This window comes from Pyrus communis, chromosome 5 (assembly GCF_041283825.1).
Source record: "Pyrus communis isolate YQ-2024b chromosome 5, ASM4128382v1, whole genome shotgun sequence".
Taxonomy (NCBI): Eukaryota; Viridiplantae; Streptophyta; class Magnoliopsida; order Rosales; family Rosaceae; genus Pyrus; species Pyrus communis.
This window is the reverse complement of record NC_142569.1, coordinates 32,579,964-32,599,191: the sequence shown is the minus strand read 5'-3', so window position 1 is coordinate 32,599,191 and position 19,228 is coordinate 32,579,964. Positions and strand designations below refer to the sequence as shown.

The 19,228-nt window shown below is 36.6% G+C and overlaps 1 protein-coding gene and 1 long non-coding RNA gene across 3 annotated transcripts; one reads left to right on the top strand and one right to left on the bottom strand.

Moving 5' to 3' along the window:
- Positions 1-2,746: 2,746 nt before the first annotated feature.
- On the bottom strand, positions 2,747-7,441 carry LOC137726142 (cysteine-rich receptor-like protein kinase 44). 2 transcript variants are annotated; one of them, XM_088694984.1, is made up of 8 exons: positions 6,967-7,370; positions 6,742-6,870; positions 6,334-6,486; positions 6,106-6,230; positions 5,578-5,788; positions 5,220-5,460; positions 3,305-3,452; positions 2,747-3,168 (listed from the first exon to the last, which is right to left on the bottom strand). In XM_088694984.1, the coding sequence occupies exons 1-8, from the start codon at positions 7,241-7,243 to the stop codon at positions 2,863-2,865; spliced, it is 1,590 nt and encodes a 529-aa protein (XP_088551110.1). In that variant the 5' UTR covers positions 7,244-7,370; the 3' UTR covers positions 2,747-2,862. The 2 variants fall into 2 exon arrangements, with proteins under 2 accessions (XP_088551110.1, XP_068321118.1); XM_068465017.2 differs by having other exon boundaries at positions 6,742-7,441.
- A 2,049-nt stretch (positions 7,442-9,490) lies between these two features.
- On the top strand, positions 9,491-17,604 carry LOC148697170 (uncharacterized). Its single transcript, XR_015963149.1, has 7 exons — positions 9,491-9,704; positions 14,940-14,969; positions 15,188-15,315; positions 15,420-15,482; positions 15,732-16,481; positions 17,053-17,118; positions 17,494-17,604. It is a non-coding gene; the product is annotated as an uncharacterized LOC148697170 (long non-coding RNA).
- Positions 17,605-19,228: the final 1,624 nt, after the last annotated feature.

Sequence of the window (19,228 nt, the reverse complement as noted above, 5' to 3'; positions counted from 1 at the left end):
GAACTGCACCTTATACACCACAACAAAATGGTTTGGCAGAAAGAAAAAATAGAACACTCACTGAAATGATTAATTCTATGATGATTAATTCTAATACTCCAAAATATTTATGGGGTGAAGCATTGTTTATTGCATGCCATATACACAATAGAATTACATCTATGAACACACATGTGTCACCATATGAAATTTGGAAAGGAAGAAAACCAAATTTGCCATATTTGAGAGTATGGGGTTGTGTAGCTTTTTACAAGGCACTGGATCCTAAGAGATCCAAGTTGGGTCCAAGAGGAATTAAAAGCATATTTGTAGGATATGCAGAAAATTCAAAAGCATATAGGTTGCTTAATTTAGACTCAAATACAATAGTTGAGTCTAGAGATGTCGAATTTATAGAAAATAAATTCTATAATGACTAATCAATGTCTGGAAAAGAGAATGATCAAACATTTTTCTCTAATCCGGCTAGTAGTCATTCCCAAGGTGAGAAAAGAAAATAGTCTGAAATTGTTAATGAACTAAGGAAAAGCCAAAGAGTAAGAAAAGAAAAGACTCTAGGCTCTGATTTTATTTCATCTCAATCTATTGTATTTTTAGTTGAAGGAAATAGAACAAAGGTTCTTAAAAAAAATACCCATATTGTTGAATGTTGAGGATGATCCTAAAAGTCTAAGCGAAGCAATGACTTCAAGAGATGCAGCTTTATGGAAAGAGGCTATAGATGATGAATTTGAATCATTGATATCTAATCAGACATGGGTTTTAGTAGACTTGCCTCAAGGATCAAAAGCAATAGGATGTAAGTGGGTATTTAGAAGAAAATACAATACAGACGGGTCTATTCAGACATTTAAAGCCAGGCTGGTTTCCAAAGGTTTTAAGCAGAAAAAGGGAATAGACTATTTTGATACGTATGCACCAGTAGCTAGGCTCACATCAATTAGAATATTGTTTGCATTGGCATCTTTATATAATTTGCATGTGCATCAAATCGATGTGAAAACGGCTTTTTTAAATGATGATTTAGATGAAGAAGTCTATATGGAACAACTAGAAGGGTTTGTTCTCCCTAGGAATGAAAAGAAAGTTTGTAAATTAGTAAAGTCATTATATGGATTGAAGCAAGCACCAAAACAATGGCATGAAAAGTTTGATTTTGTCATTTTATCATATGGATTTAGACATAACAATGTTGATAAATGCATATACTCTAAATTCACAAATAATTATGGTGTTGTTATATGTTTATATGTCGATGACTTGCTAATTTTTTGTACAAACATGAAAGGTGTATCTGAAACTAAAGAGTATCTAAATTCAAAATTTAAGATGAAGGACTTGAATGAAGTAGATACTATCTTGGGAATTAAAGTAAAGAAACATAATAAAGGTTACGCTTTGTGTCAGTCACATTATATAGAAAAATTGCTTCTTAAGTTTAAGCATCTACAAATAAAAGAAGCAAATACCCCTTATGACCCTAGTGAAACTTTGCTTAATAATTCTGGTAGATCCGTTGCACAGCTTGAGTATGCTAGTGTAATCAGAAGTTTAATGTATGTCATGCATTGTACCAGGCCAGATATCACATTTGCAGTAAGCAAACTTTCTAGATACACTAGTCATCCAAGTACTGCTCATTGGAAAGTAATAAATAGAATTTTTGGTTATCTTAAAAGAACTATAAACCTGAGTTTAACTTACTACGAGTTTCCAGCAGTACTTGAAGGATATTCAGATGCAAGTTGGATAACAAGTGCTAACGATAATAAGTCTACATCAGGGTGAATTTTTACAATTGTCGGAGGAGCAATATCTTGGGCTTCGAAGAAGCAAACATGTATAGCACATTCAACTATGGAATCTGAATTTATAGCATTAGCAGTAGTAGGTAAAGAAGCGGAATGGATTAGAAATTTGTTATTGGAAATAGAGTTGTGGCCACAACCAATTCCATCCATTTCTTTATACTGTGATAGTGAGGCTACTTTGTCTAGAGCATACAATAAGCTATACAATGGAAAGTCTAGACATATTAGCTTGAGACATGAATATGTCAAGCAATTAATAACTGATGGAGTTATTAATATTGTTTATGTTAAATCAAGTAATAACTTGACGGATCCGTTAACGAAAGCACTTTCAAGAGCTTTGGTAGTTAGTACATCTAGTGGAATGGGGCTAAAACCCTTTATAGAAAATTAGCCACCTATAATGGTAACCCGACTTTCTCTAGAACATCACTAGTTTAAAAGTTTAATGGGTAATAACATGTTATTGATAAGTGGTTGTGAAAGCACTGAAAATTAATATATAGCTTAGAGTTGGGTTTTCTCTTGTAAATATTTATGAAACCAGGATGAAGTACAGGGCCATAATAGTGCTTAACTAGTTCAGAAATTTCTTTTAAGGAAATAAGACATAATCATGTGTGTAGTGATTCCGGTTTTAACATAAGAATAGGTGGTTTAAACTTAGGTCACCATTGCATTCGTTATAACTTTGAATTACTTATACTAATTAAAGGTTTAATTCGAAAGACATCTTTATTGTATGCATGATTATATCGGTATGCTTGTGATTAATTTAAAAGAGAGAAGTATTGTAATACCATTTATTATATATTCTCAAAATAGGGAAGGATTGTTGAATATTTCTAAAGCTTATGAGTTGTTCGTTATCAAGGTCTTCTCCTTCTTCGGTTCTTCCACTACTCACGTATACATCGAACAACTTTGACAATGTCACTTCGTAATTCATTCTCAGTCTCACAAAAAATGTCACTTGAACGAGAAGTATATATATAGGGGTTGAATGCGAGACATAGGCTGTATATACAAGCATATAATTTATAATTTATCCCTAACGGGGAAGATCATCAGAAATTGTTAAACCATTGATGGTGCAACTCTTAGCAGCTAGTTGATCCTGCATATCTGCAGATCTTCCTGTAAAAAATGCCGGTCGCTCAGGTTTGGGAAGACTAATAGTTTCAGTTTTCAACATTAAAACAACTGATGACATGGTCGGCCTACTGTTTGCATCCTCTTGAACACACAATAGTCCAATGTGGATGTATCTCAAAACTTGATCTGGCCTGCATGAATCTTTCGACAGTATTGGATCTATCAAATCCAACCCTTTTCCTTCATTCCATGATTGCCAAGCCTGTAAAACAATAATTTTTAAGGATGTAATTATAAAATGGTATACTACTCTAATCTTTGATAGCTTAGCCATATAATAATTTGGGAATAATGATGTATATATAAATAATTCTTATACCAAGTTATTAAATGCTTACGTGTGCTAGAAGTGTAGGAAAACGGCAGTTAAAGCCTAAAAAGTTCTTTCTCCCCGTGGTGATCTCAAGCAGGAGTATACCAAAGCTAAAGACGTCTGATTTTACTGAATATATTCCTTCTATTGCATACTCTGGAGCCATATAACCACTTGCATGTACAAAATTAATGCGTTGAGACTTTGTAGTTAGAAAAAACAAATATATTTTAGGGTTAGTCTATGGTACTTTATTAAAACAATAAGATACAAGTACTCTTTAATTTTAATGTTAATATTGTAATTCAATAACGTTCAACACAATTGTAATAGGGATGTGATATCTACACACAATATTTTACTTCTCACATACCTTTTTAATTTTCGGCCGTCGGATCGGATGAATTGAAAAATATCAACGGACATAAATTATCAAGAGATGTGTGAGAAGTAAAATGAGGTGTGTGGATAGCACACCCCTTGTAATATACTACCTTGACAGTGTAATCTAATTTCCACACAGTAACTGACAACCTTGGTAATCTAACCGTTGGTAATTTACGCATTTGTACAAAAATAAAATTAAGCAATGGTATAAGGTAATTCATTAAACTTAAATCTATGGTCTAAGATAATTCTTAACGTTTATGATTAAGAAATTTTTTTGAACTTAATCAATAGTCTAAGATAATCCTTAAATTTTTATTCAAAACTGTATCTAACACTAAGATCATTTGTTGAACTTAATCAATGGTCTAAAATAATTTTAAAATATGATTATATTAAAGGGTACTGGTACCTTTATTTTTTAATAGGGTAAATCGCCAAAATGGTCCTTGAGATTTGCATAACTCATCACTTTGCTCTCTAAGATTCCAAATCGATAAAGTGGTCCTTGAGATTGTCCACCATCCATCATTTTAGTCATTCCGTTAAAAACTCCGTTAAGTGTCCCGGAGCTCTTGGCCGGAAGTTTGGGCAATTTTCAAAGCTTCGTAACTCAATCGTTTCTTAACCAAATTTGACTCATAATATATCAAAATGAAGATAGGAAAGTTTAGAATAAAATTATACCTATTTCGAAACCCAATGGTTGCCAAAGATGGCTGGAAAATAGCCTCAAAGTTGACTGGTCTGAGTGAAAACTTGAAAACTCATCGGAAACTAGGTGAACTTTAAACATTCATAACTTCTTCAATACACAACGAAATCAAGTGATTTAAAAACGAAAATCATATTCCTCGACTCGACAAAAAGAATGGTACCTTTTTTTACGGCTAAGTCGCTGTGGTTTGGCTGGAAAACAGCTCGAAAATGGCTAACTCGAGACCAAGACAGACACTTTCGAGCCGTTTTCTGGCCAAACCACCGTGAGTTAGCAGTAAAAAAAGGTACCATTCTTTTCATCTCGTCAAGAAGTATGAATTTCATTTTTGATTCACTTGATTTTGTTGAGTATTGCAGAAGTTATGAACGTTTAAAGTTTACCCAGTTTCTGACAAGTTTTCAAGTTTTCAATCGAACCAGTCAACTTTGAGGCTATTTTCTGGAAATCTCTGGCAACCATTGGGCTTTGAAATAGGTATAATCTTATTCTAAACTTTCCTATCTTCATTTTGATATATTATGGGTCAATTTGGTTAATAAACGAATGAGTTACGAAGCTTTGAAAATTGCCCAAACTTCCAGCCAAGAGCTCCAGGACACTTAACGGAGTTTTTAACGAAACGACCAAAATGATGGATGGTGGACAATCTCAGGGACCACTTTTATCGATTTAGAATCTCAGGGACCAAGGCGATGAGTTATGCAAATCTCAGGGACCATTTTGGCGATTTACCCTTTTTTAATGAGGTACCGTAAGATCCTCCTATTTTATATGTGAAGATATATAAGTTGAAACTTAAATAGGATCAAAGGTTATATAAATTGAAACTTACAGAGTTCCGACGACTCTTTCGGTATTTCCTTGAGTTTGACCATCAACTCCAAACATTTTAGCCATCCCAAAATCTGATATTTTTGGATTCATTTCACCATCTAACAAGATGTTGCTGGCTTTTAAATCACGATGTATAACTCTAAGCCTAGAATCTTCATGAAGATACAAAATTCCTCGAGCGATTCCTCCTATTATCATGCAACGTCTCGACCAATCCAACTGTTCTCGTTGCTTGGGTTCTGCATGGGTAACATTTATCAAGGACATGATAAAATTTACAGCCAATTACACACACACACGCACATATATATTGTAATTAACAAGGGAAAATATTTGGTCAAATGATATTCACTAACCAAATAGAAATTTGTCAAGACTTTTGTTGGGTACATATTCATAGACAAGTAAGGTTTCTTCTCCTTCCAAGCAAAATCCCAGAAGCCTCACAAGGTTTCTGTGTTGAAGTTTGGCTACCAATACCACCTCATTCTGAAATTCTTGTACACCTTGTGTGGAGCTTTTCGATAGCCGTTTTACTGCTATTTCATGTCCATTACCAAGTGTGCCCTACAATATGTAATGTGAACTAAGCAGTAAGCGTTGTAAATACTATTAATTATGTAGTATAATATGTAATCAAAACTAATTAAGGTCATTTAGTCAATCAATTATAGTAAATAGATAGATAGTTCATAATATATATATTTTTACCTATTTTGACCATTTAGTTTTATACAGTTCGATGCGTAAAAGTTCACATGTTTTTTTGTTGATTTTTGCATGAATATTTTTTCACATAGCGATGATCAGGAACTATTTTCGCGTAGGAATGCCTCCATAATTTTGTGGAGCGAAGGATCTCATGCAAATAAACATTTTCATACCTTGAAAACGGCACCAAATCCTCCTTCACCTAATTTGTTATCATCTGAAAACTTGTTCGTGGCAGTTTCAATAGTTCCCAATCTAAATTGCAATGACTCGACAGTTTTCTTCATATCATTACCAACTACAAACATTGACTCAAAAGATTAGATGTCTTAAATAAAAAATTTATTAAGAAATTGAAGTAATATATAAATACTTTTCAAATCTTTTTATTAAGTAATTACCTTTTTTCTTTTGTCGTTTGGAGTGGTATCTCTCTTTGACTGTTCGAAGTCTCTTGCGAAAGAAGCATCCGGCCACAACCACAACTAACGAACAGAAAGCAACTGAACCAAGAGTACCAACGATGATTATCATCGATGAGGGTTTGCTGCTTCCTGTATGAATACAAAATTATAATAAATATATCTCTGGGCCTACCTAACAATAATCAAAGAGCTAATCGATTTTTATTTTGATTATTTGCTATAAGAATCATCTTTAAAGGAGAATATAAAAATGAACGATTCATATTATTACGTCGTGAGATGAAACTCAACACGGTGATTTGTGGCATATGAAATTATATACGAGGGTACCAATTTTTATCAGTCACAAGAATTGTAGAAAGCTTGAAGGATATCATCATTTACCAGATCTGTTTGTCAGCAAGCTTGGCAGCGAAGGAGGCGGCGAAGGTGACAGCGGGGGCGAAGGCTTAGGCGGCAAAGATAACGGTGGCGGTGGTGACTGAGGCATAGGCGTCAAAGATAACGGTGGAGGTGACTGCGACTGCAGAGGAGGCGGCGACTGCGATTGCTGAGGGGGCGGAGACAGCGATTCCGCCGACTGCGAATGCAGAGGAGGCGGCGGTGCAGGTGACTGCGACTGCAGAGGAGGCGGCGACTGCGATTGCTGAGGGGGCGGAGACAGCGATTCCGGCGACTGCGAATGCGGAGGAGGCGGCGACAGCGATTCCGACGGAGGCTGATTACCTGACGACGATCTATAGCAGTTGGTGTCCTTTCTTTTGCAGTTGACAATTGAAGAGCCGCCGCGGGTGTTTGTGGGAGCGTTTGCAAAATTCAAGCTAGTACCGGGCAATGCAATAAGAAGTAAGGAGAGAAAGTAGAAAGGGATCATGTCACGTTGCATGGAAAAACCACGGGGTTTTGATAAGAGGATTAATTTGTTCAAGTTTTGCTAAAATATCTAAGTTACAAGTTTATAACAATGTCAGTGCACACGACGCTTGACTGACCTGACTCGTGAGTCAACGTGGAAGCAAATTAGAATCAACGAGTGGATAATACTTGCACAAAATGAGTGGATAATACTAGCATTCCTTGGAATGAGCTCATTATCCTTTACAAATAATATATTTTGATTGTACAAATTTTATAATCGACATGCATGCATATATGCATGGCATGCTCGAGATTCTATTCTTTTTTCAAACAAGTGAGAAAATTTTACATGGAACGAGCTATCATCAGCATTACAATCTAATAATATTTTTTTTTTATTTTTTGGAAAACCTCGACAGTACAAGTGAAATTTATTGATAGGAAAAAAAAAAAAATTACACCTAGTCAGGAGGACATAAATCTTACCCCCTTATAGAGCAAAAAAAAAAAAAATACAAGAAAAGAGGGCAGGGGATACACACCTTACCCATTTTGGAAAAGAAAATACAAGAAAAAAAAATGGGGGACATAGACCTTACATCTCTTGAAAAAGAAAATACAAGAAAAAGATTGGGTGGACATAAGCCCAAACCCCTCTATAAACCTAAAAGGTAAGAACCTGCAAGACAAGCTGCAAAACGAAAAGAAAAATTCAAAAAGATTAGGTAAAAAAGAAAATCACAAATCAAGAAGTAGAGACAAATCTGCAGGCTGACATGCCCAAAAAATCTGAGTGCAGAAGAGGAAGAATCCCTACAAGAGGAGCGGCATGCCAAACAAGTGAAAACGAGAGAAGCACTAAATTTGCTAATTTGTTAACAACTGCATTCCGTTCTCAAAATATATGAATATTATGTGAAAATTTATATATATTACTGACCACAACACCTAGTCACCAACATCGATTGAATGAGGATCTTCTCCGTGTGATATAAGTTATCTCCAGACAAGCGGACAAATAATAAATACCTTAACCTTAGGTTATATACTGAAGGGTCCCACACATAACACAAAGCTGTTGTATTGGGTCCACATCCAACCATGTGAATCAAGGATTTGGATCCGATCCGATTCAATTGTGGAGATTCTAGTGATTTTTATAGTTTAACTGTTCATCGTATATTTTGCGGTCAAAAATTATTTTGAATTTTTTATTTAAAATTAAACACAAATAGTACCTAACGAAAACTGATCGCATGATGTACGATGAACGGTTGAGATGTAAGGATTTGTAGAGAATCCTCATCCGTAAACCATGCCATAAAGGTCCACCAAACAGCCCAACCCCATCACACTCCACGGGCCCTCATGATTCCCTTTGCCCCAAAGTGACAAACCGAAAGCAGTGTTCCAACATCACACATGGGCTGCAACTACATTCAACCCATCATACATGCAAACAATGTACCCACTATCCATTTATTCATACTACTCAATCTCCACCGTTGATTTCTTCTCTCCTCGTATAAATACCATGAAGCTTGAGAAAGGGGCTTTCCCTATAGCTAAAAAATTATCTATATACTAAAACCTGGTGGAACGCACAATTTTTTGGCTTCTTCAAGATGATACGTGAATTGGCGATTTTACCCATGCCACATGCATTTTGGGGTTTTTTGCACGTGCTTTCCCTGTGTGCGTCGTTTTTGGTGGGGAAGATGCTCGAAGGCTCTTCCATTTTCTTCCTCTCTGTTTCTGTGCTTTTCTCTTGGTGTTTTATAATTTTTTAGTGATTGCTGTGCCACAAACCATTTGGCCTGATTTAACTCCCATATTTTAAATAATTTGTTTATCCCGCCATTAATTTTTTAATTATTATTTTTTCTCTCTCTGTCCCACAAATGTTGTTGCTTGGCGGAATTGGATCCTCTCCTGAGCTCAGGATGGGGATCCTCATGAGCAGTCTATCTGGGCCATTCAAACTTGATCTAACTGCTATAATTATTATAACTTTTAGAGAAGCCTCCTATTTGGAGCCTTTGGATAAAATTTCAACAATCTGAATGAACTGCTGAGGAGGATCCCATCCTGAGCTCAAGAGAGAGAATCCGGTTCCGTTGCTTGACCTCTGATTGTTTTAATTTTTGGTTATACTCTGCTTTTTGGGTCTCTGTCTTCCACGTGTTGATCATTGTGGGGGGTTCTGTTCAGAGGCTGATTGTTTTATTTTTTGGTTTTGCTTTGATTTTTTAGCCTCTGTCTTCCACGTGTTGATCATCGAGAACTATTCTATTAAGAGGCCTTAATGCTTTATCTTTCGTTTTCATTGCATTCTCTCCTCACTTTTTCCTTTTGTTTTTCCGCTTCTCTCTACCTCTCATATGGGTTGCTCATATAGTGATTTGGTCTTCTGATTCTTTAGTGCAACGGGGCTCTGTACCTTTGCTGATGTTTCTGGCCGGTTGGCTGGGCAGGCTTCCTCTAATGGGGTACGCTTCTGTTATTTTGTTATATGTTCTTTTGCCATTCATTCACTCAAAATTCCAAAAATCGAATACAGTAAAATAGTAGGTCAAATTCATTAATGTTATTGTTGGAAGAATAAGCCGTCCTACAGCCGTCAAGCCGTCCTATAGCCGTTCTACCTTGTCCTACCTACACACTAGCCGTCCTACAGCCGTCAAGCCGTCCTACAGCCGTCCTACCTTGTCCTACCTACACACTAAGACGGCTACCTTGTCCCCTACAGCCGTCCTACCTTGTCCTACCTACACACTAGGACGGCTACCTTGTCCTACCTACACACTTGTATCATGTATATATATCCTTGTAATCTTGTAGAGAAATATAATGAGAAAAAGCATTCTCTTCCATATTTTCCACATGGTATCAGAGCCGGAACCTTAACCGGCCTGACTCCATTGTTGTCCCTTCTCTTCTTCTGCACATTCGTTTCGATAATGGCAGAAGATAATCTTTTTGACTCAGAAGATGAAAGCTTCACAGCTCCTCGCCCTAGTTTTCCAGAAGCTGAAGTCAACCCAAACCAACGTTTGTGTTCTGTGTTGTTAAATGAGTTTAACTATCTTCCATGGTCTAGATCAATATCTCTTGCCCTTGGAGGAAGATCCAAACTTGGATTCGTCAATGGAAGTATTGAAGCACCTGACGTCGCATCGCCGGAGTATGAAGCATGGCTGTGCAAAGACCAGCTGGTCATGTCGTGGCTCCTTAACTCCATGGATCCTAAGCTGTCTGAAATTTTCAGTTTTTCAGAATCCTCTAGTGCTCTTTGGAAGGCAGTCAAGGACATGTATGGAAATCAAAACAATGCTGCTCGAGTGTTCCAGCTTAAGAGGAATCTTGCAAGTCTTCAACAAGGTGATAAATCATTTGTTCATCATCTCGGTTGCATGAAAAACATGTGGAACGAACTAGAAATGTATCGACCACGCACTATCGATGCTGCCGTACTGTTAAAAAGGTCCGAGGAAGACAAAATCTTTCATTTGCTTGCAAGTTTGGGTTCTGAATATGAAGATCTTAGAAGCCATATTCTAATGAATCCCGAACTTCCATCATTTGCAAGTGTTTGCACTACTATCCAGCGAGAAGAAGTACGCAGAAAAGTCATGAATGTTGACGTAAAACCTAGTGTGTCTGAGGCTAGAGCTTTTGTGACAAATCACAAGTCATTTGGAGATAAAGTATACAAGGGAAAAAGGCCAGATCTGAAGTGTCTACATTGTAATAATGTTGGACATCTAATAGATCGATGCTGGATATTGCACCCTGAGTTGAAGCCAAGGTTTGAGAACAAGCCTTTAAGAGATCATAAGGGCTCACACGCCAGACCACATACAAACAAGTACCATGCTGCTGCTGCTACATCCATCGGTGGGTCGATGAACTTTACAGCCAATCCGGCTGACTTGCTGAATGAGTTCTCAACCTACCTTCAAACCAGAAAAAGAAGCACAGGTGAAACGTCGACTGGGGAAAGTCAAACTGCTCTTCTTGGACAGTTTGCAAGGTTCTTAGCTGAATCTGGTCATGTACCTCAAGGAGACATTCCAGGTATCATGTGTGCTCTTTCAACTGCTCTAAATGTTAGTCACTCTCATGATTTTTGGATTATAGACTCAGGTGCCACAGATCACATGACAAATCAATATTTTAAGCTATACGATTTTGAAAGCCACACTAAACCATCACTAGTTTCTGTAGCAAATGGTAGAGGTGTGCCAGTTCTAGGTAGAGGGAAAGTTAAACTGATCTCAGAAACTGTTGAGTCCACAGCGTTATATGTTCCATCTTTTCCTTTTCAATTATTGTCTGTAGGAAGGATTACAAACTCTCTAAACTGTCGTGCAATTTTTCCCCCCCACAATGTTGTTTTTCAGGATCTAGCCACCAAGAAGCTGATTGGTGAAGGTCATTACCTAAATGGGCTGTAGTATTTTTCAGAGGACCTCAATGTTCCAAAGGGGTTCCAAGTCAGCTCAAACCTAGAACATCGGTTGTGGCATCAAAGCCTAGCACATCCCTCAGAATCTGTGTTGTCTACGTTGTTCCCTAGTTTATGCAAATCCTCCGTTGTATGTGAAATTTGTCATTTGTCAAAATCTACTAGACTCCCATTCAATTCTTCCATGTCTAGGACTAGCAAGTTGTTTGAGATGGTGCACTCCGATGTTTGGGGACCTGCACCTCTAGAGTCTTTTGATGGTTATAGGTACTACGTTATCTTTGTTGATGATTTCTCAAGAGCCACTTGGTTGTACCTCCTAAAATTCAAAAGTGAAGTTATGGATGCTTTCAAGGACTTTCATAATCTTGTCATGAACCATTTTTCGTCCCAAATCCACATACTAAGGTCTGATAATGGCACTGAATATACATCCAAAAATATGACTAACTATTTGAGCACCCATGGAATTATACATCAAACAAGTTGTGTAGGTACTCCTCAGCAAAATGGAATTGCCGAAAGGAAGAATCGGGACCTACTTGAAAAAACCAGGGCGCTAATGTTGCAAATGAATGTGCCTAAGAGGTTTTGGTCTCAAGGAGTTCTTGCAGCCACCTATCTTATCAACAGACTGCCTAGTCGTGTTCTGGATACAAAATCACCATCTGAGGTTATGCAAAACAAAAAAGGTAATCTTTCCCATCTGAGAATCTTTGGATGTACCTGTTATGTTCATATTCAATCCCATCACCGAGACAAGCTTGATCCCAAAGCTGTCAAGTGTGTTTTCATGGGATACTCCTCCACCCAAAAAGAGTACAAATGCTACAATCCGTGCTCCAGGAAGATGTTTGTCTCAAGAGATGTACGGTTTGATGAAAACCAACCATATTTCAACAAATCATCAGATCAAAATCGTCAGGGGGAGCATTTCCTAGATCTCTTCCCATTGCCAAATCCAGTCGAACTAAGTGACTGTGTCCATTCACTACCTCACAACCGGGACTCTCATGCAACTCTTAATGACAACCTGCTTATTGGAGACGACACTGAAGCCTCAGAAGCACAAGTAGTTCCCCATGACCATAACACAACATCTATACAAGAGAGTGGAGCTGAACCTATTGTGATCCCAGCTCAACCCCGCAGGAATCCGACTCGAGATCGACATCCACCATCAAGGCTACAAGACTATGAAACTTACCATGCCAGGTACCCTATTCACAAGTTTGTAAATTACTCCAAAGTCTCTCACTCTCATGCAGTCTTCCTCAGTAAACTGTCCTATGAAAGTGAACCAAGGAACTTTCAAGAAGCCAATCGTCAAGTTGTGTGGAGGCTAGCCATGGAAGAAGAACTCAAAGCCTTGAATGAAAATAAAACCTGGAGTGTAGTTCAACTTCCCAAAGGCAAGAAGGTGGTAGGCAGTCGATGGGTCTATAAAATCAAGTTTAATTCTGATGGCTTAATTGAACGACACAAGGCAAGATTGGTGGCTCGCGGTTTTACTCAAACTTTTGGAGTGGACTATAAGGAGACATTTGCTCCCGTGGCTAAGATGAGCACAATAAGGGTTTTGTTATCTGTTGCAGTGAACCATGAATGGCCATTGTACCAAATGGATGTAAAAAATGCTTTTTTACATGGAGACCTCGAAGAGGAAGTCTACATGCAACTACCCCCGGGTCATCCACAAGCACAGAATTCAGGTATGGCTTGCAAGCTTCATAAGTCAATCTATGGCTTGAAACAATCTCCTCGTGCCTGGTATGCCAAACTGAGCTCGGTACTTGAAAATTTTGGGTTCAAGAGAAGTCATGCTGATTCCTCCCTGTTTGTTCGAATAAGATCAGTTGGCATATTAGTTGTACTAATCTATGTTGATGATATCATCATCACAGGTGATAACATTGATGATATTCACACTCTTAAACATTCTCTTCATCAATAATTTTCCATTAAAGACTTAGGAGTTTTAAAGTACTTCCTTGGGATTGAACTGGCCACTTCACCCAAGGGACTTTTTTTGAGTCAAAGGAAATATGTGATTGACTTACTTCAAGAAGTGAAGATGATGGATTGCAAACCAACTCGTACTCCTTTTGATAGCAAATTGAAGTTGGACTTGACAGGAGAACCTCTCAGTGATATCAGTTACTACCAACGATTGGTGGGTAAGCTTATATATCTCACCATCACCAGACCGGATATAACTTACGCCGTCAGTCTTGTAAGCCAATTCATGCATGCACCCACTGAAGCTCATTTAAATGTTGTTAAAAGAATTCTCAGATACCTCAAAGGCTCCATTGGTCGAGGAATCATCATGAAAAACAATGGTCATACTCAAATCATTGCCTACACCGATGCTGACTGGGCAGGGAATGCTATTGATAGAAAATCCACTACTGGCTACTGCACGTTGGTTGGAGGAAACCTCGTGACACGGAAGAGCAAAAAACAAAATGTAATTGCTCGCTCAAGTGCCGAAGCTGAGTATAGAGCCATGGCTTCCACTGCATGTGAACTCATTTGGCTCAAGGGCATTCTCTCGGACTTAGGGTTCTCAATCAACACACCTATGTCTCTTTTCTGTGACAATCAAGCAGCTATGCATACTGCCTCCAATCCGGTGTTCCATGAACGCACCAAACACATTGAAGTTGACTGTCACTACGTTCGGGAACAAGTCCAGTCCAAGGTAATTCAAACCACATTCACTCGAAGCCAAGATCAACTTGCTGATATTTTCACGAAGTCTCTTGCTTCTCCTCAGTTTCAAAGTCTGCTCTCCAAGCTTGGATCAATTAACCTCCTTGATCCAGCTTGAGGGGGAGTATTGGAAGAATAAGCCGTCCTACAGCCGTCAAGCCGTCCTACAGCCGTCCTACCTTGTCCTACCTACACACTAGCCGTCCTACAGCCGTCAAGCCGTCCTACAGCCGTCAAGCCGTCCTACAGCCGTCCTACAGCCGTCCTACCTTGTCCTACCTACACACTAGGACGGCTACCTTGTCCCCTACAGCCGTCCTACCTTGTCCTACCTTGTCCTACCTACACACTAGGACGGCTACCTTGTCCTACCTACACACTTGTATCATGTATATATATCCTTGTAATCTTGTAGAGAAATATAATGAGAAAAAGCATTCTCTTCCATATTTTCCACAGTTATCTTAACTTCTGTTTAGTAGATTTATATTGTTGCATGTTTGATTTTATGAATTTTTGCTGTTTGTTTTGTTAATTGCAGATTTACAGTGTTTGATTGATTTTGGTGATGGTGAGTTGTTAAGTTTTCCTTTATTTATTCATGATGTTTTATAAATGATTGCATGTTCTATATCAAATTTCACTAACTCTTCGGGTGTATTTTTCACAGTGGTTGTTCATTTTTTTTGTTATCAGTGCTTACCACTTGTTTGAGAAAATGTATTAAATTGGCCTTTGTTTAGATTATTGATATGTTTTGGATGTTTTTTGGTTTGTCATGTGTGTAAGAATGTGAAATCAACTATATAAGGTAGTCAATTTCAATATAGCAGTAGCAGCTGCAGGAACTACAATAGTAGTAGCTGCTGCGATTCTAGATGGATGAAGAGGAGTGGGGTTATATTGAAGTCAGACCCGTAAGCAATTTACTTATATATACTGTATATATTGTATGGAATAAGAGATGTTAATTTTCAAAGAGTTTTTGTTCATTTTTTGTTTTGGTATTGTATTTACACAGAAGCGCTTGTGTTCTGCTGTTCAAGCCAGATGGCCAACCACTCTCTAGCATCAAAGTGGACCAGTGAGTATTACCAAACTTTATGAAATCAAATAATATGAACAACTCATCTTCTTTTCAACATATTTTTCCGACATTTTTTTCATGTATCAATCATTATTTTTCCAAAATTTGAACCCAAGAATCTAAATGTGTTACAAAAACAGATCTTTTATGTGTTGTAAGTTCAGCAAAAACTTCAAACTCAGTTTTCTCTTTTGGTGTTTTATTAATTTTTATGAATTTAAATTTCTTTTGATCATTTATTTGCAGTCGCTCTCAAGCTTTCAGCTCTAAAAGCCATTAAATAAGGAAAGCTAAAACTAGGACTCAAGAGGTAATTATAATTAAACTACCCAATTTGTAGTCAATAACTAATTTGTCTAATGAAAAATACCATCATGCATATTTTGGTTATCGAGGCTCTTTTTTTATTTATTTTTTATTTCGTGGGTTGTAAACACTAGAAAGCTAAGCCTCTGACAACAGCTTCCCTGAGACACGATTTTGATTAGGTAAAAAGAGAGGGATACTTTAAGTTTTGTTTCTTTTGTGTGTTCTTTTAAAATTTAAGGTTGAGTGAATTCCAAATGTCTAATCATGCGGCATCAGGAAGCATTGCTCATCTAATTTTGGAATTTAGAATCCAGTCTTAAGGTTGTAATTATGACAGTTAAAGTGAAACAAATGTGGTCCAACATTGATCCAAAACATGACTTGTTGGTTTACCACTTTTGTAATTTCAATAATCTTGCAAAGAATTTCTCTGAGATTTTTATAGTGCTTTCTTTTTTTGGTGGGTAAGAGAATGGAAGAGTATTTTCCGTGTTACCAACAATTCAACATAGTAACTAATACTATGCATATATTCGTCAGTGAAAATACTTTCATTTTTAACTTATCATTGGGTAGGAAATTTTGATGAATTTATGTTTTTTTCAGTCCACTTTTCATTGTTTTTAGGCGATTGGAGCTAAATATGGAGAAGGTTTTGAAAGTTTTGGACATGTTGGACCTTTCAAGGTTGATGTGGTGTAATTTATGGAGTTATATGTATGGTAGTGATTGTTTTATATGCTCTGTCGAAATTAATTTACTGATTATGCTATGACTTGCTACTGTTAATTTTTACTGTAAGTATGATTCTTTGGAAGACAAGCTGCAATAAGAGTTTCTTAAACGAATACAATATGTCCTCAAACTAGATGTAGCTTATGGTCTTATATTCTCTTTTAACAATGTTGTGCTAAGTTTCTATAACACTCATTAGTTATGTGTTTCAAATTCTGATGGCTAGAAATGAGAATGTAATGAACTGTGGAACATTGTATTAATGACATCTTACCGATCAAGAAAAAAATTTAAATGTGCAATTATTAAAAGAGATCTAATTGCATAACAGTTACTTTTTCTAGCAAGGATTTTCTATTTTTCGGACGACTATTCTCATTTTTTATTTTGTTTGAGTTGCCTATAATAATTTATGGTCAATGTGATCCCATATCTATTTAATTAATTATATTCCTAAATCATGTAGGAAGACTAGCAAGTAGCAATGATACTGCTTTCTAAATAGTTACTTTTCTTATTGCAGACCAAACCATTGAGATAATAACACTGCATGTAACATTCTTTCGAAGAAATCCATATGTTGATATTGGTAAGTATCGTTTTTCTTTTTGTTCTTTATGATATATTTGTTCACATTGTGGTATTTTGACCAACATTTTGTTATTATAAAGGAATTAGCTTCATTTTTCACAACTTGATATTTCCAATTTGGTGGATGTACTTTATTAACACATTTGAACACAATTGACCATTTATGCACAATTTTCAAATTATAGTTTTTGTTTTGGGATTTCTTTATCAAACCCCTTTGGACTTCGTATGTAAAATTTAGTGTTCTTCCCTTTTGGCTGATAGAATTAGGCTCAAGCTTTATTGCCTTCAGATTATATTTAGTCATGTTAGAAGTTAAATTGCAAAGACATGATAAACTGTAATTAATATTTTTTTGTTTTCTTTGGTTTAGGTTTGAACTAAAAGAAACTAAGAAATGAATGATGCAAATTCGCAGTGATATAGAACGCTTACATTGCAACTTCAGCTATACAACTTTTGCCACCCCAATTGATCGACGGGTATAAAACTTTCTGTTTACACCCTACCAAACAGTGTGTTCTCCTACTTTTCATCCAGCTTTTATTTAATATACATTTGTCATTTTCAATCTTTGTTATACATTTAAGGTAGTGAGATAAAACTAATCAGAGGCAAATGCAAAAAAGTTGACAAGGTGCTATAAAATTGCTAAAAAAGTAACCATACTATATTCTTATTTTCTTTACAGTATAATTCCATTGTCATATAAATTTATTTCATGTGTTACAATATTTTCTTTCCTTACCTAGGGTGATTTCTTATCAATCAACAGTATTGGAGAAAAACTTTTGAGCGTTGCAGTAAACAACATTTGTCGTATTTTGTCATTCTACATAAAGTAATAAAACTTCTACAATTTTTGGTGTCTGTTGCATAGATTTTCATATGTAATTAGTACAAAACTTTCATGGCATAGACTTTACATCTTTGAAACATAAGCTTTATGACAATTTTTATTAATCCCGTACCAACACACGGGCAGAACTTTCTAGTTATATATACTAAAACTCAGTTGATGAACACTGTTCATTAACAGTGATTTGACGGATTTGCCCTTCAGTTGTTAGGCATCTTCAACCTTTTTCCTTCCGTTGTACAGTATATTTACTAATTGATAGGAGCATATTTATGCTACTTAGTTATGTTGTTTCCTTGCATTTACTGAGTTAATTACTATTTATTTTAGTCTTTTAAGCTATTTTCGTATGTTTTTAGGTCCTAATGGCAAAAGGAGCAAGAAAGGACATTTTGAAGCTAAATGGAGCAGTTTAGGGCATGGATTGAATAGCTTAACCATGGAGCAAAGAGGATGGACGAAATTGAAGTCAAGAAGGGTTAGGAAAGGCTAAAAATCTGGAGAAAAGAGTTCAAATGCAAAGAAGATAAGGAAATAGCAAGAAATAAGAAACCTTATCTAAATTTCCTTATCTTATCCAAATTTTATCCAACCTTATCTTATCTTATCCTATCCTAATATTTTCCTACCTTAATCCCAACTTCAAAGAGGACTCATTTTTACATTAAATCACCTAAATATCAAGTTCTAGAAGCCCTATTTTCGTGCATTAAGTTTATGTCACATGTAACCCTTCTAGAAGTTCTAGAATCTGCCACAAGGACCATTCCTTGTCCTCCTTGGAATCTGATTGAAAGTGTCCTTGTTCTTTGGTGATTTAGAGTCGTAATTCCTCTCCTTTTTAGCCTAATTTCGTGCCTCCCCTTCACCCTATAAATACATGATGCCACAACACTAAAAAACCACCACCCTTTACCACAAATTCACACCATACCATCCACCACACCTCAAGAGCCTAAATTCACACAAATCCCTATTGTTGGCAGCAAGGAAGGAGGAGCCACCTGGAGTGTTTCTAGGTGTATTCTATCTTTGTTTTTAATGTTTAAATTTAATTATCTTTGTTTTGCGAACATGTGGAACTAACTTCTTTTTAGTTAGAGGTGAATTCGAAGCCATGATTATATGTTTTATATGAATTGATTATGTCCAGTTATTGTTTCTTAAGGCATGAATGTGATTTGCTTATCTAAGTTATTAAAACTTGTTTATGTATGTGGGTTGGGGGTCGACACTTAATTTGCATGCA